The sequence below is a fragment of the Alligator mississippiensis genome, chromosome 6, assembly GCF_030867095.1.
Source record: "Alligator mississippiensis isolate rAllMis1 chromosome 6, rAllMis1, whole genome shotgun sequence".
Taxonomy (NCBI): Eukaryota; Metazoa; Chordata; order Crocodylia; family Alligatoridae; genus Alligator; species Alligator mississippiensis.
The window spans coordinates 9,126,508-9,146,835 of record NC_081829.1 but is presented as its reverse complement, the minus strand read 5'-3'; the positions used below and the strand labels follow the sequence as shown (position 1 = coordinate 9,146,835).

Below are 20,328 nucleotides of genomic sequence, written 5' to 3'. Positions count from 1 at the left end.
TTCATAGGGCAAGGGATTGCACGTGGTATTGGGCAATGGTAGACCTAGCCCTTGGTGTTGATGAGCAACCAGTATAATCTGTTGGGCTCTGGTAGCATGCCCATTGCCGTGTTATCCGAAGGGTGGAAGGGTGCATGTGTCCTGGCAAACTGAGAATTGCAACACTGACTTGCCACTGTCCCCCAGTCAAGCCGATACTTATTCATGAACTTTTAAGGGACTCAGAGGCAAAAAGCAGCAGCTCCCACATTTCCCTAACCCGGCTGTCCTTTTTTGTCCACAGAAAGCCTAGCAGCGAAGCCATGATGCTCTCAGAAGCCGTCTCATTGCTGCTGCTTGTAGCTGGGATCCGCTCAGTGTCTGGAGGAGGAGCAGCAGGCTACGCTCAAGTGAAATACATGCAACCCATGGTGAAAGGGCCTGTGGGACCCCCATTCCGGGAAGGCAAGGGACAATATCTAGGTAAGGAGCACACTGAAGCACAAAATGCTAGGGCTTTTAAAGGCAACATGGAGTAGAGAGTTTGCTTTGGGAGCGCGGAGACTTTCAGAGCCACTGGAATGGTGCAAAACTTCTCCTCCTGTTTAATGCTCTCATGATCCACAAGCATGCATGACCTACCACCTCCCTCTTCCCGCGGTACAGTGTCCTTGTCCAGATTCACTTGCACAGTGTGAAATAGGTACAGCCCCTCAGATGCAGTCAGGGAAGAGGATAATCCTGAACCATACTTCTCTGCTCCGGCTACAGATGAGAGCCCCAGACAGGTCAATGAATAGTCAGGGTCTCTCACTGCAGAGAGAAAGGTAGATGTGGTCTTCACTGGGATCACTGCTGGACACACTGACTTGTCATTGTTTTATTCCCCAAAATTGAAAAAAACTTGCTCCTGATCACTTTTTTGTGTGCTGCTGGGGTAGCTGGCCTGGAGAGCCTTGGCATTCAGGGACACTTAGGGTCTGCAATGTGTTGCAGAGACATTGGGATCTCCTTTTCCCAGCTCATTTGTTTTTAGTTCCCCAATTCCACAGTGACATTCAGCTGTCATTTCTAATGTGAATGCAAATCATTATCAACTGGATGGGACCCCTTCTTTTTGCTGCTAAGCCTGGGAGGGGGCTTTGCATTTGCAGGCTTTATGCTACAACTTGTATATGTGTTCCAGACAAATTGCCATGGGTGATTGCCTCTTATTGCAACAGGCAGAGAAACTGTTGCTTGCATGAGCCATATATAAATCAGCTGCAGTCTCATTCATGAAATTAAGGTTGGCTGTTGGTAAACTTCAGATTTAGATTAGATCTCGGGAAAGTCTTCCGTGCTGTCAGAAGGGTGAGCAGTGGACTGAATGTTCAGGGAAGCTGCAGAACCTCCTTCACTGGAGGCTTTCAAGAGGAGGCGGTTGAGAGCGATGATGTAGGGATAGCATTCCTCTTTTCCTGCAGGGAGCTGGATCAGATGATCCTTGAGGTACTTTCCAACCTGCTGATTCTATGATTTCAAGGGTACAAGCTACAGGCCATGGCATGCCCATAGTGTGCATTTAATAATCTTGTCCATACCTCGGGATGTACCAAAACTTTCTCTGAATTACTAAACACATGGACCAGAGCACGATCTGATGATCACAAGGGTCAGCATGGGAGAACACTTCCCTATAAGCCTATGTCCTGATGGAAGCCAATGAGATTTAAGGAAGGCATCATCTGGTTGAACCCAGGAGAAAATTTCTCATGTAACCTCTTGTATGGAGAGGTTCTGGTCCTCTAAGCCTCTCCAACAGTGCCCATAGGACATGTGAACCTCCATCAGATGCTGCTCACACCCCCTGCACAGGGCTGGATACAGGGAATTGCCCCATGCTGCTCCCTCTCCTCTCTCATGAAACCTGCTGCACCTATCGGCAGTGCACCTGCAGCCTCAGCCTAGGGGGCTGTACTGAGGACGATTCTCCTGCAGGGGGGAAAGCTACCTGAGCTGCTTTCCACCTTTCATCTGGGCTGCTTGGCATTTCCTTCTGCATGCTGTCCCCCAGTCCCCAGGCGCCTGTGGCTGTCTGGGGTCTCCTTGCCCACCTGTGCTCCATGTCTTCCCACTGCTGCTCTGGAGATGCAGAGCCCAGGAAGCACACCAAGAGATGCGTGGATGCGCAGGTGGCCTCACCGAGGAAAGAAACGTATGGCAGGGCCAGTGGCAGCTGCTGTCTCTGCTGTGGTATGCAATACCACTGCCCAGTGCATTAACTTTCCCCTGCCCATACTCTTGTGGGCGTCAGGCAGGTGTTTGGTTCATCTATAAGGGGCCGAGCCCTTTGTGAGTGAATAGAAATGGGCCTATTGAGGGCTGACAGCTTCCTCTGTAGGAGCAAAACCCCCTGCTTTGGGTGAACAGTCCTGTGGAAATAGCTCATGCATGTGGGGCTGACGTAGATGAGGGGAACATCATTCACATACCTGACAAGTCGTGCAGGCCAGTGTGTAAGGCAGTGTCCTGGGACCTGGAAGACCGGCTGCTAGCTCTGCCGCTGACCTGCTGGGTGATGGAGTAAAGTGACTTGCTCCCAATTTCCTCCTTTTCTCTGCAGACCAGAAGCTCCTCAGGGCAGGGATGTGCTTGTAGCAAAATGGGGCTTCAGAAGAGGCCCCTTGCCAGCAGGCAGGGTCTCCACCCCGCAAGCCAGCCCTGCACACAGTTGGATAGATATGCCCCCCTCCTGGCAGGGTTTCTCCCTCCTGAGATGCTGGTCCCACACTGACTGCAGAGCCTGGTCCCTGCAGCTCTGCTGGGCAGAGGGCTGAACTCCCCCATGAGCAGCTGTCTATAGGAAATGAAGCGCAAAGCACCTGGTTGTTAGCTTGGCCCTCTCCTTCCTACTCTGGACTCAGCAGTGGCATTAGGGCTGATCTAGGGCCCCTCCTGGGCCAGTGTGGTGGGGGCCACATGGTCACACCATTGCCAGGTCCCAATCTGGGGTAGACCCTGACACAATCTGGCTTTGCACCAGAGGAGCTGAGATCAGACGTGCCAGCTCCTAGCCCAACCCTTCGCTGTCATCCAGGGCACGTTCGTTCTCTGTCTGTTAAGTCTGAACCTTCATGCTGCATTCCCGTGTGTCCACCTTTTCCCTATCATGTTTGTTGTCCCCCCGCAAATGGGAGGGGGTCGCACCCACCAGCGCTGACGCTGAGAGACTCGGTGAACTGCAGAGAGTGAATGAGATGAAGCCCTTCCCTCCCCTTTAAGAGCAGGAGGCTTGCAGCTCCACATATGTTAAAACGATCTCTGCAGACCGACATGTGCCGCTCAGAGGGGCAGGGATGCCGAAGGGGCTGAGGTCATTGCTTTGTACGATGGGCCTTTTGCAACACCACCGGCCAAGCCACAGCTTTTTCATAACCGTCTGCTCTGCTCCAAGTCACTCCCCTCCCTCCCTCTCACCTCCATTTCTTTCCACCCTCCCTCCTTTCGCCTAGACCCAAAACACAGGTGCACGGCGTTCGGGAGTCAGCCGACGGGAAGGGACAGAAGCCTGACTGTTGAGGCAGTGCACCTGCAGGGTGATTTGGCCCTGTTAATTAAATGCCCTTGGAGGAACGACTCTGCCCTGGTTCATGTCTTTAGAAACAGGGCTTGTTTGTTTTACTCCGAGACAGGGTTTCAGCACTCCAAGCTGCGTCCTGAGGAAGGACAAATGCATTTCTTGGCTTGCTCACCCAGTGCTGCGGTGTTCCTCCCTACTCGGCCATGGCCTGCCCCTGAAGCCCAAGGGGCAGCTCCAGGAGCTGGCCACTTCCCCCTGTGTAGCCACCCTGAGAGGGGAGATGGGGGGCTGGAGGGACATGACATCCACCCTGCTTTTCATGGCGTGTCTGTGCTCCTGGGATAACTCCCACTTCTGAACCACCTCTGTGCTTGCCCCGAGCTGGACTGCTGCAAGCGGTTGAAAATAAATCTAACCCGGAGGGATAGGCAGGAGCTTTAACTCCCTGCAGGGGTGAAAGGTTGGGGCAGCTCGTGAAGATTTCCGTTGCCAAAGTGCATGCCCGATGGCTGGTGGTGGGGAGGTGTTGGGCATGCCTCATCCCATGCCAGCTGGGTGCTCATCAGATGTCCTCAGGACCCCATAGAAGAGCCCTATTGCAAGAGAGGTGTTCTAGCGACTCCTGTCAAGATGTCTCTTTTGGGTTACACTTGGGTGCTGTCCTGGGTTGGTATTTCTGCTGGGCACTAACTCCTGCCTGTGTAGGCCTGGGGTCCCAGGATCTGGTTTCTCTTCCCTGGTGCCAGGCACAGTGGATCCCCAGCCTCTGACCAGGGACTTGCATACAAGTAAACCACTGGCTCGTGGCACAGCCACCGGCATGACTTTCCCAAGAAATGCTCCCTGGCCAGGCAGTTATCTTAACCAGCCACTGGATGTCACTGCTGCTGCAATAAAATACAGCCTTGAGCTTTTTTTGTCATGATTATTATTTTCTGGTCCCCATAGAGGGACTTCTGTGAGCTGAGGGAGCATTGCCCACAAAGCTTGCCTGCCCTTCTGCTCGCAGATGGTACTTCTAGGCCAGATCAGGTCCCCTACATGGCCCCTCTGAACCCCTCACGCCAACCCCAGGGCCCTCACACAGTGCTTTGGCCCTCAGCTACAGCCTCGCAATGCTTAGGGAGCAGTGATGCAGGCTGGATGTGGCCCTGCCCTGTGCAACTCTGCTTAGAAAGCCTGACTGTTCCTCTGGCCAGGGATCTCTACTCTCTATTGTTAGAGGGAAAGAGGGAAGTTACTGCTAGAGGTGCAGTAACATTCATTTGCTGGTGCTTACCCTCAGAGGTGGCTGAAAGTCACAGCTAGGGAAACTGAGGCACAGAGCTGAGACTTGACTCACTGGGGCTCACCCAATGGAGTCAGAAACAGACCCCAGGAGTCCTGACTCCCAGCCCCATGCCCCAGTCTAGGGCTTCCTACCCAGAACCCCTTGGTAACTGGCCCAGTCCAGCTGTGGCTGAGCAGAAAGGCAAGCATTTGCACAACAGAGATTGCTTTTACGGCTTAGCCTTGTAGTCTCAGACGGGCAAAGGTGGATGGCTGTCTGCATCACCAGCCCACCGGGACTTGGATGGAGAAGGACGCATTGCGAAGAAGCCCTGGGCTGCCTGGCAGAGTGGGCTGGGGAGGGAAGGGGATGCTTGGGTTGTGCAGCCTTCAGACAGCAGGGGGATTCAGCATCCCCCATGGACCAGAAAGAGTTGCAGGGTGGCCAGAGCTCAGGAGTCCTCCCTGTTGCTTCCCCCTCTAGCTCTGGCCTAGGTCACAGCAGGTCTCTTCCCCTTTTTGTGCCTTGTTTCCCCAGCTCTACAGTGGGGCAAGGATATGGTCTCTTCCCTGTGCAGAGTGCTGAGTGCTAACTACCGCCCAGGGTCAGCCCTGAGGTCTTTGCCCGGGGCCCATATGGGCAGTAGGAAGGAAGTACAGGGGTGCAGGCCACCCCGTAACTGCAGGCTTCTTGCATCGTCCTTTGAAACAGCTGGCAGTGCCCACCACTGGAGACTGGAGTCACTGGTCTGACCCAGCACATGGTGAGTCATGACAGTGCAGTGTAGTGGAGAGAGCGCTGGGACTCAGAGGAGCTGGGCTCTATGCCTGGCTCTGGCATTGGCCCATTGGGTGACCCTAGGCAACAGACTTCTCTCCGTGCCTCAGTTTCTCCACTTGTCCCAAAGGGGCAATGACACCACCCCTTTCCATTGTAAAGTGCTTGGGAACAATGGAAATGCATGCTAAACAGCACTGCTGTCAGTCTTGGTGTGTACGGAGCTCAGCTGTGGGCCCCCTGGTAGCACAGCACCTGGAGATCTCCAAATGAACAGTGCCAGGCTAGGTATTGTTGCTCTCAATCCCTGTTTTCCCAGTCAAGAACTGTGCTGGGGTCTATGGGAGCTGAGACACCAGGAGTTGCTACAGTAGGATAGACAGGCCCCGGATGAGAACGATGGATTGATCCACCCCAGCACAGAGCCGGTGCTGAATCCTTCCCTCCGTGCACTCAGCACCTGAGCTTGTGCATAGCACCTCAGACAGCACGATGGAGCCCACTTTGAAACTTTAGCTGCCTGTTGAGAGCTGGCACATGGGCTCATTCCAGTGAGGGAAAACCTCTGGAGCCTTTTCCACCAGGTTAGCTCTCCTACCAGGGAGCTGGCCCCTGCAGGACAGCTGGAGCCTTGGCTCTGGGAGAAAGGGGGTTAGCAGAGGGCTGGAGAAAGGCCAGCTTGTCGGTGTCCAGTTTACCACTAAACTGAAAGGTTTATCAGGAGTCTGGATCAGCCCAGATGGTGGGTGGGGGGAGAGTGCACAGCAAAGCTGGAGCTGAAGTGAGTTCAAATCGCTTTCTTTCCCTGCCTCCCAGCTGCTGTAAAACTGCTCTCTGAATCCCAGCCAGAGGCAAAAGCTCCAAGTGCAGACTCACCAAGAAGGAACGTTTCAGCTGCTGATGGGCCTGGATTCAAATATCTCTTTGCTGGTTTTTTGTTTTTCCTTCTTCCTGCGTATCCGCGCTGCTCGTGCTCCCCAGAGCAGACAGGGCTGTCTGTCGGTAGCAGAAGAGTTAGATTAGTACCAATAAGCCCGACTGCGCAAGGTGCTGTATGACGGCAAGGTTCATCTTGTAGATAAAGGCCAGAAGGGGAAACTGAGGCATAGAGGTGGTAACTTGTCAAAGGCCACATAGCAGGACACTGGCCAGGAGGGCTAAGGCCACTCATGACCTGGGCGCTTGCCAGGAAATTCACCATAGGCAAGCTGCCCCCTTTTTTGGTGACTGTAGCCCAGGGTGATCTTAAGATGGGGAATTTAGTGTCCCTGTGGCGAGATGCACTGTTCTAGCTGTAGCAGTGTCGTTATACTGAGGTTGTTATCTGTTAGCATTTCCTTTGGCGCAGCAGCCCCCACGACCCGCCAGCACCACTTGCTCCCTGTCCTAGTGGGGAGGTGAAGGGTTGTCCTTGGCTCTGGGGACCCAGGGTCCAACATCATGTGTGGCACTGCACAAAGTGACCCGAGTGTCCAACCTGCACTGGAGCCCTGTTGCTCTCCTTGATCCTGCTGGCCCCAAACCCAGATCCATCACACCTGCAGTAGCTTCCCCCAGTCCTGTGGCCATCAGCACCTCCAGCTGGGAGGTTCAGTGGTTACAGGGACCTTGGATTGGAGCCTGCATTCAAAGGGAGAGTCCAGGGATGATTGTGCCATGCTGTCTCAGCATTACAGGCTCTCCCTGCTCAGACCTTGGGCCTTGTGACCTAGAACAGGACAGTTCTCCAGACCCAGTCTCTGGAATGGCTTTCCTGGCCATAACTCGCTCTCCTCTTCCTGCCCCGAGGAGGCAACTCTCTCTTTTTCAGCACTGCAGATAGGCAGTGCCGGGGATCCTAGGAGACACCTCGTGAGGTAGGTGGCTCCAGCTCTGCAGGATCCAGTAGAGGAGATTGCAGATCCCTCAAATAGACTCATGGACATTTTGCAGCAGCCTGCACCTAGCAAGATTGCCCACCCCTTCCACAAGGCAATAAGGGACCCAGTCAGGATTGTATAGAAGACACTAGCTATGCCCTGACCACATGGGATGCTAAGACCCTCTGAAGGGTGCCAACTTTTTCTTAGCCCCCTTTGCACCCTCCCACTTCATGAAAGCAGGGGCTAGTGAGGAGCCAAAAGAGATTCGTGGTTCCCTGAAAGAGAAGGGGCTGGAAAGCTGGAACTCACTGGAGAGGATGGCACGGTCCTCTGTGAGTTTGCAGTTTTCAGTAGCTGGCCACTTGGCACCGCTGGCCTGGCATAGCTTCAGGAGGGGCAATTGCCTGGTACTGTTTGAGTCCTTGTGACCCATGCACACACATATGGTGCAAACAGAAACTGCATCCTGGCCAGCCTGTCCTGTGCCATCACCCATGCTTTGAGCAGCTGCCCTGCATTACTCTGCCTTATCTGGCCTCCCTGTCAGCTGAAGATATAGGATGAATTGCTCCTTCCCTCCCCTGGGCCTGGCCCTGGGAAGTGACTGGAGAATGAGATCCCAGTGGCAGATGCAGGACTCTGAAGGGATGAGTTTGTGTTGTCATGAAAAAAAGGGGAAGCCTTTTTAATCCAAGAAGGAGGCTTGATTAATTTTTGGGGGGGAAGGGGTGATGACAAAATGTCAGGGCTGATAAGAGAAAATGGAATGGGGCTTTAGGCAGAGATAGGGCTTGGGCATTAGTCAGAAATAGGGTTTAAACAGAAAACATCTGGCTGCAGAAAGAAAAAAATGGTCAAGGTAGGGGCTTCCAATGAAAACACACATTGGCTGAAAAATTTCCAGCAGAAATGAATGCTCTTGGTGCCCTTGACATTGTCCAAGCTCCTCTTGCACCCCACTCCGGTCCCCGGTCCTGCTGGGTGGTCCAGCTGTGGTAAGGACCCCAGGCCAGGCATAGGGCCAGCAACTGCCCCATCCACTAGTGAGAACCTGATGAGTGCGGGGTTCAGGGCGCAGGTCCAGGGCTGGGCTGAGCCCCAGTAGGTTGTTTCCCTGGAGCGCTGGTGCCACCTAGTGAAAAGTCACAGGATTTTCCAAGAGCTGAGGCACTTTGCTAAAATGGGAATGAAATCCCTGTCCCAAGTAGCTCTGGGACCATGGGGAAGTGAGGTCTGTGCCTCAGGAGAGGGCTTCAAAGCACTGAAACAGCATCGGGACCTCAGCAGCTGCAGCTTGACCGTAGCCCAAGCCTAACCTTCAATTAAGCCTTATAGATGGAGCGATCAGTACAAGTGATGACTTTTCCAAGAGTTGTCAGCCATGTCCCAACCCGTTCCCCCCACGCACTGGAAATCCACTTCCATCCAGACCAAGGCATCTGTGCGGATGCAAAGATGCGTTTGTCTTTGCATCCCTGAATGCTCCCCATCTGCATCTGAACGTTTGCTGGACCTGGATGTCGTGGGAGGGACAAACGTGTAATAATGACGCTTCTTGCGGGTGCAATGTCTTGGGGAATCGTAGATTTCCTATCAATTAAGGCAGATCAAGAGCCTGATGCCTCAGTTTCCCTTTCTGTGGAATAAGATGGGTAATAGCTGCCTTGAAAGGAAGGAGGTCTGTTAGGTGGAGCTTATTGTTGTTATGGATCCTGTCCCATTCCTGCCTAGTTAGGAGCAGCCCACAGGACATGTGCTAATACATGAACAGTGCCCTGGATCACACCAGGGCATTGTTCTTCCAGGCAGCAGTCTCTCTAGCCCAGGGACGGGCAATTATTTCAGGCAGAGGGCTGCTTACTGAGTTTTGGCAAGCCATCAAGAGCCACGTGATAGGCAGCCAGGAGCAGATAAATATTAATTTTCTAAATATTTTAGGGGCCCTGCTGGCCAGATAGAATGGCCTGGCAGGCTACATCCAGCCCACAGGCTGCATTTTGCCCACCCCTGCTCTAGCTTCATGCCTCTAGTTTCTAATACCCTGGTTGGCACCACAGCCATCTCCACCAGGGTCAAACAATCCAAGTTGCAAATGCCTCACTTAAGAGGGGCTATGTTGTCCCAAAGATTGGTCCATTGCGTCAAAACCATTTCCTCTGTGTGTATGTGCGTGCTTGACTTTAATTCATTAAAAAAATCTGAAAAGGAAATAATAATTTTTTTAAAAGTATCAGGCTTGAGCACCACAGTCACGTCAGCGCTGTGCAGGGCTTGCTTGGGGCACTTCAGTCTGAACTTTGCCTTTTGAAGCTGAGTCAAACCTTTCCCACAGATACATGATCATAGCATAACAGACACCTGCAGCTGTGTGCATTAATAAATGCGCATGGGCTCTGTGTTACCACCTTCACAGCCCGCCGGTGTGCAGTCCACCACCAGACAAAACCGACAGCTGCATGTTCATTGATAAGTGAGGGCTCAAGAAGAAATCCATGAACCTGAGGACTTGCTGAGTATACAAGTAGGGCAATGCTACTTTAAATAGTTGCTGAGCTCTCTACTGGTGCTCGATCACTGCGTTCTGTATTCTGCTATGAGAACCAAAGCTCAATTGCACCCAGATGGGAGGTTTTGCATAGTATTTTTGTTCATCTTGCAAACAAGGCCTCAGAACTGCCATTCCCGCAGCCGTCTCTTTCTGCAGCAGCTGCTGAGTCTAACCACTGTGGAGAAGAGACTTTCTCTGCACTGATCTGATTTAATAGGAAGTGAATGGTTTGAAAAGAAAACTGCCAGACCTCCAGGGAGACAAATTATCCCCTCTCATCAGAAATGGTTTATGTACAAAGCTACTTCCTCGCGTGGCTCAGAGAATACGAAGTACTTGGTAGCTGTCTTGGTGGAGGTAAATCAGGCCCATTAGCTGGGCCATGTTAAGCTGAGGAGAGCTAGAGGGCTGCAGCATCCAGTGCTCGTGAGTGGTAGATTGTCCAGAGGCTAAATATTACGGCCACTGTTATCTGGTGACAGGGACAACATCACCTTTTCTGCGCTTTGCTTCTTGCTGTCTCAGGCAGCTTTTAGGGTGTCCTCCCATACCTACCAAGTCATAAATAAAAAGGGGTCATGACTCCTTTACTGTACTCACAATGCTCAGGTGAGAAAGCAGGGTAGGGATTCCTGGTTTTAATTTCCAGCTTTGCCCTGAAGTCAAGTCGTGATTTCAACTAAGCACGCACTCTGCAGGGAGCCGAAGGCTGTCTGTGCCTCGGTTTTCCCATGTGTGAAATGGGGATAGGGATACTGTCCTGCCCCACACAGAGGGCTAAATAAGCACTTCAAGATCTGGGGGTTGAAAGACAGTGAGGAAATGTCAAGTAATGCTGTCATGCAAGGAGTTCAAGGACAAGGTGGTGATACATGGGGGGACTCTGGGGTTTGCCTTGTAAGGAAACGGTCTTTGGCTAAGTAATGCAGTGGCACACACCCCGGACCTCTCATCTTGTAAGTGCTTGGGGACAGGAGACCATCTCTTTACGGTGCATTTGTATAGCACCTTGCATGAAAGAACAGAGCTCCCTGCTTCCAGCCTCTAGGTGCTAGCACTCAGAAAGCAGAGTCATAATTTCATAGTTTCATAGTATTTAGGGGTCAGAAGGGACCTGAATAGATCATCTAGTGTAACCCCCCGTCACTGGTTGGAGCACACGCTGGGATCACACGACCCCAGACAGTGTTCATCCAACCTCTTTTTGAATTTTCCCAAGGTAGGAGCGAGGACCACTTCCCTAGGAAGTGCACCTGATGCCTGGGCCTGTCACTAGCTCTTTGCTTAGAACTGAATTTCACCTTGGATGGCAGCACGGCTGGTTGTATGCTGCATTTGTCAAATCAAACTCAGGTAGCCACGCACCCATTTCCCGGGCTCTGAGCATGGAGTGGGGCTCCATCTGGGCCTGCTCAGAGCTGGGGAGCAAGGCTGAGGCAGCGGCCTCTCTCTGCTTTCTTTCTGCAGCAGATGGTTGAGATTACAAAAAAAAGAAAGAAGAAAATTTGTAAAAGCTTCCTGTTCCTCAGCGAATGCAGAAGCCCGCCCTTTCTACTGGGGTTCCCAGAGGTGGCTGCTGCAGCTGTTCCACCCACGCCCCATCCCATCCGCCCCCAAAAACAAAACCAGAACCATTTCAAGGGATTTACACATTCTCAAGTGTTTGGCATTGAGTGCGGGGGCTGGGCTGGAGGTTGCAGCAGCAGATTTCCCCTCGTTACAGCCTCGGCAAGTGAAAAAAGTGGCATCTGCTGCAGCTCAGCGCCAGCATGAGGGGGTGTCCTGTCTAGACATGGACGGGGTTACCCCCCGGGGGAAGTTTGTTACAGTTCTGCAGAAGCACCGAGTCACCCGAGTGTGATGGGTGCAGAACATATTTGTAGACAGTCATGCCCCAAAGTTGCTTAGAGTTATGCTGAAGGAGACAATCAGGCCAGGAAAGGACAAGCATCACTGACTTGGTGCTTGATCATGGGCAAGTCAAAGCCAGGAACATAACCCAGGACTAGTGCTGACACCTCTGTCCGGAGGCAATGCTGCCAGCACAAGCCAAGGGCCAAAGAAGGAATGTGATCCAAATCTCCGTATAGGCATCATGTTCTCCGACACCCCCAGACCTGAATCTGAGCCTGGCCTCTCAGGGAATCAGAGTCCTTGAGCACCTTCATTCAGCCACTGATGGAAACTAGTGATGCCCTTTTCCGCAGGGAGCATCCTCTTTAGGAGAAGAGCCAGGGAGATGCTCAAAGCATTGCTACCCTCCAACAGAGGCTCAGCTGCTTCTCTGTGAAATGTGGTGGTGGGCTCTCAGCTTACACCCTAGGGTCTAAATCATAAAACCAGCTTCCATCATTTTGTGTCTACCTGGGTTCTGGCAGCCAGAGCTGATAACGTTTGGCCTTCGCCATGCTGCAGTCAGGAAATCCCCTCAACACAATGCGCTGAGAAGAATCTCCACCAGCTACATGAACAAGACAATGTTTTATACCCGCTCCCCTCCTGCCCCCACCCCTGATCACTATGCAATGGAGCGTAGTAGCAGTCCCCTGACCTTACAGATGAAAGAAGGGAGATCTTCTTCATGCCAAAGTGCTTTAAAACTAGGAGACCCGGACATAAGTGTTCTGCTGCAATCCCATCTGGACAGATCTAAGATGAAGCAGTGTCTTCCAGATGACTTCACAAAATGCAGAGGGCAAAACAGCCATTCCCTGCAGCATGCATTTGACTGCTTGCCTGACTGCCTGCGCCACGTCCGTATTCCCTTTGCAAGCACAGCCAGCGAGGACAACCCTTGTGTTGCGAACTGGCCCTCAGGGTCCTTCTAGGACAGGCACTGCTGGGGTCTGTTCTGTGAGACAAGGAGGAAGAAGAAGCATATCAGAGACAATGAATGGTGCAGTATGATGAATGAAGAATTCAAGGTGGGGAGAAAACTGCTGTCTGCCAAATGTCCCCAGAATGGACTGCTATTTTTTTCTACCCGAGGCCATGATGCAACTAAACATGTGTCCATTGGACTGTCACCCTCTGCCCCAGGGGCAGTGTGCCCCTGGCAATGTGCATTAAGGGGTGTTTTTTCCCCATATCAGGTACTGATTGGAAATGGATACAGGCTAGTGGACTGAAAAAATAACTCTTCCCATCCACCAAACATAACTGGCCTCAGAAATCACCTGTGGAACAGCCTGCCACAGGATAATAGCTCACCTTCATTAAAAATAAAAACCAGGTATGAAAGCAAATCCATTCTCAATTATAGTAACAAGGATGACTTATCCATAAGGGATATGGGGACTCTCATTATTCAAGACACTGGCCAACTGCTGACTGCTTGGGGTTAGGAGGAGAAACATCCTCTGCTGGTAGATTATTCCATTGTAGTCCATTGTGAGATGACACAGTATTACCCGAGTGGGACCATAAAGTCCACCTGGAGATGCCGGTATGCTGAAACTAAGCCAAAAGCTTCCTTCTCCACCTGCAGAGACAGTCGATTCTTTCCCCACCCAAGACCCCCAGACAGCTTTTTCCATTAGCATTCAAGGCAGTTTTGCTCCAGCACTGAGGAAGTACATCCAGAGTCTGCATTTCACAGCAATAGCATGAAGCTGAGACATGCGTCTGTGGTAAGACATGGTCTTTTGAAATTGGATACCATTGGGGCTGTAATGTCCCGTTTTCTCTGCGCTAACGTCCCCGGTTTGGTTTTCCCGTCTGCTTTCTTGGCGGCCTGCAAGTTGGCCACTCACATCTGGCTTTTTTCTTTTGGTGAGTTGGTTGGTTTTTTTCCCCCCTCTCCTTCATGGGCTCAGCTGTATTTCCTTGTTCTGATTCCATGCAAAATGACCTAGAAAACTAATTCTTTTTAAACCATAGACTCCATCATGAGAAGGAAAAGGGGAAAGAAAAAAAGGGCATATTGAAATAATTTTCCAGGGAAGACATTTTCCAGCATGCAAAAGCAGCAATCTGCTAAAGCACACATTTTGAATCTTTCTTGCCTCTTATTTTTTTGGCCTCAGAAATCCAGTGGCAATGTCTTGATAGACAAGTATTTCCTTAATCAAGATGGCCATGTGACCTCTATTAGAGCAGAGGATTTGGGCAAGTCTTTGATATGTAGATAAACTCAGGAAAACATAAGCTCTGGAAATGTTTTCATTCACCAAAGAAAAATAGCCATACACCCAGGCTTGTCTGAAAGGGCCGGTCTTCATTTGTTGCGCTTAAAAAAGATAAAGCCCCTTTTGATATTTGGAGGGAGCAACAGCAGCAGACATGGCCAAAGCTATTATTTTTATTGCACATGCTGTAATCTTTTCCCAGTGACTGAGCAGAATCTCCTAGTATTGGTAAATCCATCCAGGTACAGGTAATTTTTTGCTCTTAAGGCCTGAACTCAATACACTGAATCCCTACTCCCCAGAGCATGGGCCCAACATGAAGCTTATAGATGCTATTTTAATCCACTTTTTAATCCACCTTTCACTTTTCCCCATGCATAGCTCTTTCTAAAGCCATCAGAGCCATCCAGGGCTGCGTTTGCCAAAGCTGGGATTCCCAGTTACATGTTAGGGGGGTCTAGCAAAGCATCAGATACAACTTGGAAGACTCAAGCTTCACCCAACAGCATTATGAGACAGCCTCCGTCTTCTCCCTTCCTTTGCTGTTTTGGCTTCAAGCTTTAGAAAATCGATGACCAAGTGAAAAAAAATAGGGAAAAAAGGCTCTCTTTTTGCGGGCTCTGGAAAACAATCGGAATGGCAGCATCTTTCTTTCATTTCCAGTTTGCTCAGTGTACAGTCAGTGCAGCAGTGTGACTCAGACGAGCGCTGCCGCCTTCGCCTGTCTACCTGGCAGTCTGCAACCCACACACACGGCGTGCGTGGGCTTTTGGTGGGACTGCTGGAGGGAGCCAGCACTGAGCTGCACAAACTAGAAAAAGGCGAGGTGTTGGGTGCGACTAGCTGGCTTATATCCTTGGCAACTCTAGGATACAAAACTGAACTAAAAACAGCCTCCTCTTTTAAAGGCAGGGTGGTCCGAGTCAAACCGCTTTCCACAGGCTCAGGAACCCTAAAGGCGCAGACAGAAGTGACAATTTTTGCCTGATCTGGCCCCTGAAAGTACTCTACAGCTGTGACCAAACAGAAGTGCATGGCTGCTGAGTGCTTTAAAAGGGCCTGATTCAACAAAAATCTAGAGCCTCATCAGATAAAGACATTTTGAAACAAAGCACCTTCAGTAACTTCTGTCTGTGCTGCCTCCCAGCTCCAGCACTGTTTTCAGAATGGGGGGGGGGGAAGGGAGCAGACAGTTCGGTCTGGGGTTTTTCAGCCAGCACTGGAGGATGGGGCAAGTGTATTGGACCCCCTCTGAGGTGGGGCAGGGCTCCAATCCACCCTCCCCACTTTCTAGTGCTGCCTGGGAGCTCCCAGAACGAGCTCCCTCCACTCCCTTTCCCCCACTCTCATTCAGAAAACAGCCCTAGGGCTGGGAATGGGGAGGGGCATTGCTAGGGGAGAACAGTTGCAGGCTTGCAGCCACTCTAAACAGTAGCTGGATTCCCCAACCCCAGGACCCAACAGTGAACTTCTGTTGGGTCTGGGAGATCATTGTAACTCATAGCGCTTCCTGCAAAGCACCATGAGTTACAATGTGGAGCTACTCTTCTGTCTGCATCTTTAGTTCTATTCCTGGTCTTTGCTGCCAATTTTGGCGAGTCTATGTTTTCCCTACCTACCCTGTGTCCATCTATGCTGCTAGCTTTTAAGAGAAACCACTGTCTCTTGCTGAATGTGTGAGCAATGCCTGGTACAGATGACCCTGATCTGAGCTGAGGCCTCAAGACCCCACAGTAATAATTTGATCAGTCCTCAGTGGCCTTTTTGAAATGACATTAGGATCTATCGTGTTAGAAGGAACATGTGGCCAGCAGCAGAGAAAGCATCGTACATTTAGGCTGTGCCCTCTGGAGAGCAGAGGTAATAGAATGTGGTACCAGTTAGAAATGGCCCAATGAAATAATCTAATCAGCTCCCAAGTGGATGAATTAACTGCCCTGCCAAGAGGAAAACCCTGTCACTGAATTGATTTTTGCAAGGAGAATAGCATGGCAGGGGGCCACCCTCATTGAAGGGAAATGTGATCCAAATGCCATTCCATTCCTGGAGGGCATTTTCAGAGCTGAGAAAAGAACCTCCCATGTAAACAGCACCCACATGTTTGATGCCTCCTTCCCCACCCCCACCAGGAGTTACAAGAGGTCTGTTTAGCTACTGAGCTCAATGGTGACGTGCACTGAAATACAAAGGGCTGGATGCTGCCCAGATGCTGTCCCTGCTTTTATAAAGGTTTTTTTTCTTCTAGTGGATTGGTCACATTTGGCTACAAAGTCACGCACAGGACACTAAGAAGCCTTCACCAGCCTGTCAGGTTCCTTGTCTTAGGCCCTCATATAGGGAAGAATCCCATGTCTCATTCATTTCAAACCACCTAAGGAAAGACCCACTCCTCTGTCTGTCAGGAAGCAAGGCCAAGCCTGGCTGTGCTGACAGGGCCATTCAGGCTGACCACTGTTCACCTGACGCTGGTCCATGGTGAGCCTTAATTTGGACACACTTCGGCTGTCCCATACTTCACCATCTCCTGGTCCTTCTTCGTTTTAGTTCTTTTGCAAAAACCTCTATTGGTCTTTAAATGCAGAGTGGTTATGCCCTACTCCCAGCTGTGTGGCATCATTCCTGGATATTACTGATCTTGGATTTGCTTGACAGTTCTTGTCTCTACCTGCATCCTCAGAAGGCTTAGCTCTCTCCATAAGGCTACGCCCCTGGACTGAGCAGCACGCATCTTAAGTGAATGCACAAATGACAAACCAGTTAATTGTCTTCTTGTCAGCCTAGTCAGAAACCACCCTCTGTAGGACTGGAGAAGCCATATGGTGACTCAGGGGATTGCTAATAGCTTACCTTTAATCCAGGCTTTGCTTGTGAACCGCAGTTCACTCCTTCCAACACAGCCAAATAGCGACTAAAAGCCATTAGCCGCTGAAAGTTCTCCTGATAAGATTCAAGGTCTCAAGTCCAGCTCCTAGGAAACACAGATGCCCAATCACAAAATCTTGAATACACCTGATGCTATTTGTCCCTCTTGTGCATGGAGGGCTGTGCCTTGGCAGAGATCTGGGCCAATGGATAATGCTCTTGTCTTATGAGATGTTCCCCACCACCCCCGGACAGAACAGTTTCAGCCCATGGATGAGGGAAAGTACAGAGCGAGCTTTGCCACGGCTTGGCTAGAGGAGTGGTTCTCAACCTTGCTAGCCTCAAGGCACCCACCATAACTTTTCTGAATGTAGCAGCACTCTGGGGTGCTGGTTGAGGCTTATCGAGGGTAGACTCTACATTCAAAAAAGTTATGGATAGCTGCCTTGAGGCTAAGACAATTGAGAACCGCTTTTCTACCTAGTGCTGGGGAGGATAGCAAGGATAGTCCCTCACCCTGCTATGCTCAGCTCTGTCCACCACCTGCCCCCTGCCTCCACCCTGGGCCCATGCCAGAGGGGGAAAAGGGTGGTTCCTGCAACTGAGGCTGCTCCCTTGGGGTCGTGCAAGCATGTGACGGGAGCCATCTGCCCCCAGGGTCCCTCCTACTGGTCCTGGGAGCGTGGGAGAAGCTGAAAAGAGTTGTTCCATCCACATGTCCACCCACCCACACTAGAAAAAACTGCTGCGGGGTGGGTGGGGGGGCATGCAGGTGCACCAAGGGGTGGGGGAGGGCAGCAGCGGCAGTCTCCAGAGGAGCAGTGAGGATGCTGATGGTTGCTAGATGTTGCAGTGGGTGTGTGGAGCTGGACTGGCAGGGGAGGAGAGTCCTTTACTCCTCACGGACAAGCTGGGTCCTGCAGCACTCCTCAAGCAATCTCACAGCACCCCAGGTGCTGTGGTACCTTGTTTGAGACTTACTGGTCTAGAGGGAGGGTGGACTTGAGAATGGGACTCAAGGGATAAGGATCAGTTGTCAGCTGTGGCAAAGAACTGCGTGACTTAGTGCAAGGCACCTGCTCTTTTTGTGAATGTATAAGTGGAGGTAATCATCCTCATTGCTTTCCCCCACTCTTTGGCTAGTTTATCTACTTTAATTGCAACCTCTTTTGAGCATGGGCTCTGGAGACTGTCTAATCCAATGCGGGGCTTGCTCTTACCTGGATTCTAGGTAGTAACAGCATAAAAATAGTTGGGACATTAAAAAAATTCCACCCACCCTACACACTGATTTCTGATCACTGTAAGATAGGAAGTGTCTTGGAATGGTTGTGATTTTAAAATGAAAATAATCCTCAATGCAGATGCCAGAAGAATAAGCCCAAGTTATCCCGCTGAGCATTTAACTGTGTGTAGGGCTAGCTAAGTGTCACCAAGCTAGTTTCCTTGATATTTTTTTGAACCAGGCATTATTTTACTAGCCACCATATTGATCTTTGCCCTGTAAATGTCCATCAAGGCTTTTGCATCACTGAAGCCCATATATTTGATTTTTGCTTTTGCTCTGTTTTCTCTTGCATGTACCTCAATCAGAGGCAGGCTGAGTTGTTCACGTTGAAACAATCCATCTGCAGCCAGTCACCCCATTTCATGGTCAAATGCCTACTGGGAATCCTTTTTAGCTATGTCTAGAGCAGCCATGAAAGCTAATGTGTCCAAGCAGGTTCCTTTTCATGTTAGTCACAAACAGACTTGTACTACATCAGTTCTGACAGGCTGAGCTCATTTTGGGATCCTGGGTTGTTAGGCTTTTTATAGCCTTGCTGCTCTACTGACTGAGTGATGGACTTTGGCATCATAGAAAATTAGCGTTGGAAGGGACCTCAGGAGGTCATCTAGTTTAACCCCCTGCTCAAAGCAGGTCCACACCCAACTAGATCATTCCAGCTAAGTCTTTGCCTAGCCGGCTCTTGAAAACCTCCAAGCATGGAGAGTCTGTCACCTCTCTGGGTAACCTGTTCCAGTGTTTTACTACCCTCCTAGAGAGAGAGATCTTCCTAATATCTAAACTAAACTTCCTTTGCTGAAACTTGAGACCGTTGCTCCTTGTTCTGTCATCTGCCACCGCTGAGACAGTCCAGCTCCACCCTCTTTGCAACCACTCGTCAGGTAGTTGAAGGCTGCTATTAAATCCCCTCTCAGTCTTCTCTTCTCCAGACTAAAAAACCCAGTTGCTTCAGCCTGTCCTCAGAAGTCATGTGCCCTAGCCCCTAACCATTTTTGTTGCCCTCCACTGGATTCTCTCCAATTTATCCACATCCTTTCTGTGAGGGGCCCAAAACTGGACACAGTATTGCAGATGTGACCTCACCAGCACCAAAAGGAGGGGAAGAATCACTTTCCTCGTTCTGCTGGCAATGCTCCAACTAACGCAGCCCAGTATGCTGTTAGTCTTCTTGACAACAAGGGCACTGTTGGCTCATATTCAGTATATTGTCCACTGTCACCGCCAGGACCTTTTCTACAGAGCTGCTGCTTAGCCAGTCGGTCTCCAGCCTGTACCAGTGCATGGGATTGTTCCATCCTAAGTGCAGGACTTTGCACTTGCCCTTATTGAACCTCATGAGATTTATTTTGGTCCAATTCTCCAATTCACTGAGGTCTTTCTGAATCCTAGCCCTACCTTCCAGTGTATCTACTACTCCTCCCATCTTGGTGTTATCTGCAAACTTGCTGAGGGTGCACTCCATCCCATCTTCCAGGTCATTGATGAAGATATTGAACAAAACAGGTCCCAGGACTGACCCCTGGGGCACTCCACTTAATACTGGCTGTCAGCTAGGCATGGAGCCATTGACTCTGAGCCTGATGATCCAGCCAGTTTTCCATCCACCTTACAGACCATTCACCAACCCATACTTACTTATCTTGCTTGCAAGAATCCTGTGGGAGACTGTATCAAAGGCCTTGCTAAAGTCAGGGTATATCATGTCCACTGCTCTTCCTGCATCCACAGAGCCAGTCATCTCATCATAGAAGACAATCAGGTTGGCCAGGCACGACTTGCTCTTGATGAATCCATGCTGACTGTTCCGAATTACCTTCTTGGAATCAGAGAATCGTAGAAAATGAGGGTTGGAAGGGACCTCAGGAGGTCACACCTAGTCCAACCCCCTGCTCAAAGTGGGACCAATTCTTTCTCCCCCAAGTGCTTAAAAGTGGATTCCTTGAGGACCTGCTTCATGATTTTTCTAGGGACTGAGGTGAGGCTGACCAGTCTGTAGTTCCCAGGATCCTCCTTCTTCCCCTTCTTAAATATGGGCACTATATTTGCCCTTTCC

The 20,328-nt window shown here is 50.7% G+C and overlaps 1 protein-coding gene across 4 annotated transcripts in view; it reads left to right on the top strand.

Annotated features, from left to right (window-relative positions):
- COL8A2 (collagen type VIII alpha 2 chain) overlaps positions 1–20,328 on the top strand; it is a 142,687-nt gene that overhangs the window by 115,467 nt on the left and 6,892 nt on the right. For all 4 annotated transcript variants that reach the window (XM_019488297.2, XM_006269879.4, XM_019488293.2 and 1 more), the window contains one exon: positions 284–462. In XM_019488297.2, coding sequence (XP_019343842.1) covers positions 303–462 — 160 coding nt within the window. In that variant the 5' untranslated portion in view covers positions 284–302. The remainder of the gene's footprint in view (positions 1–283; positions 463–20,328) is intronic.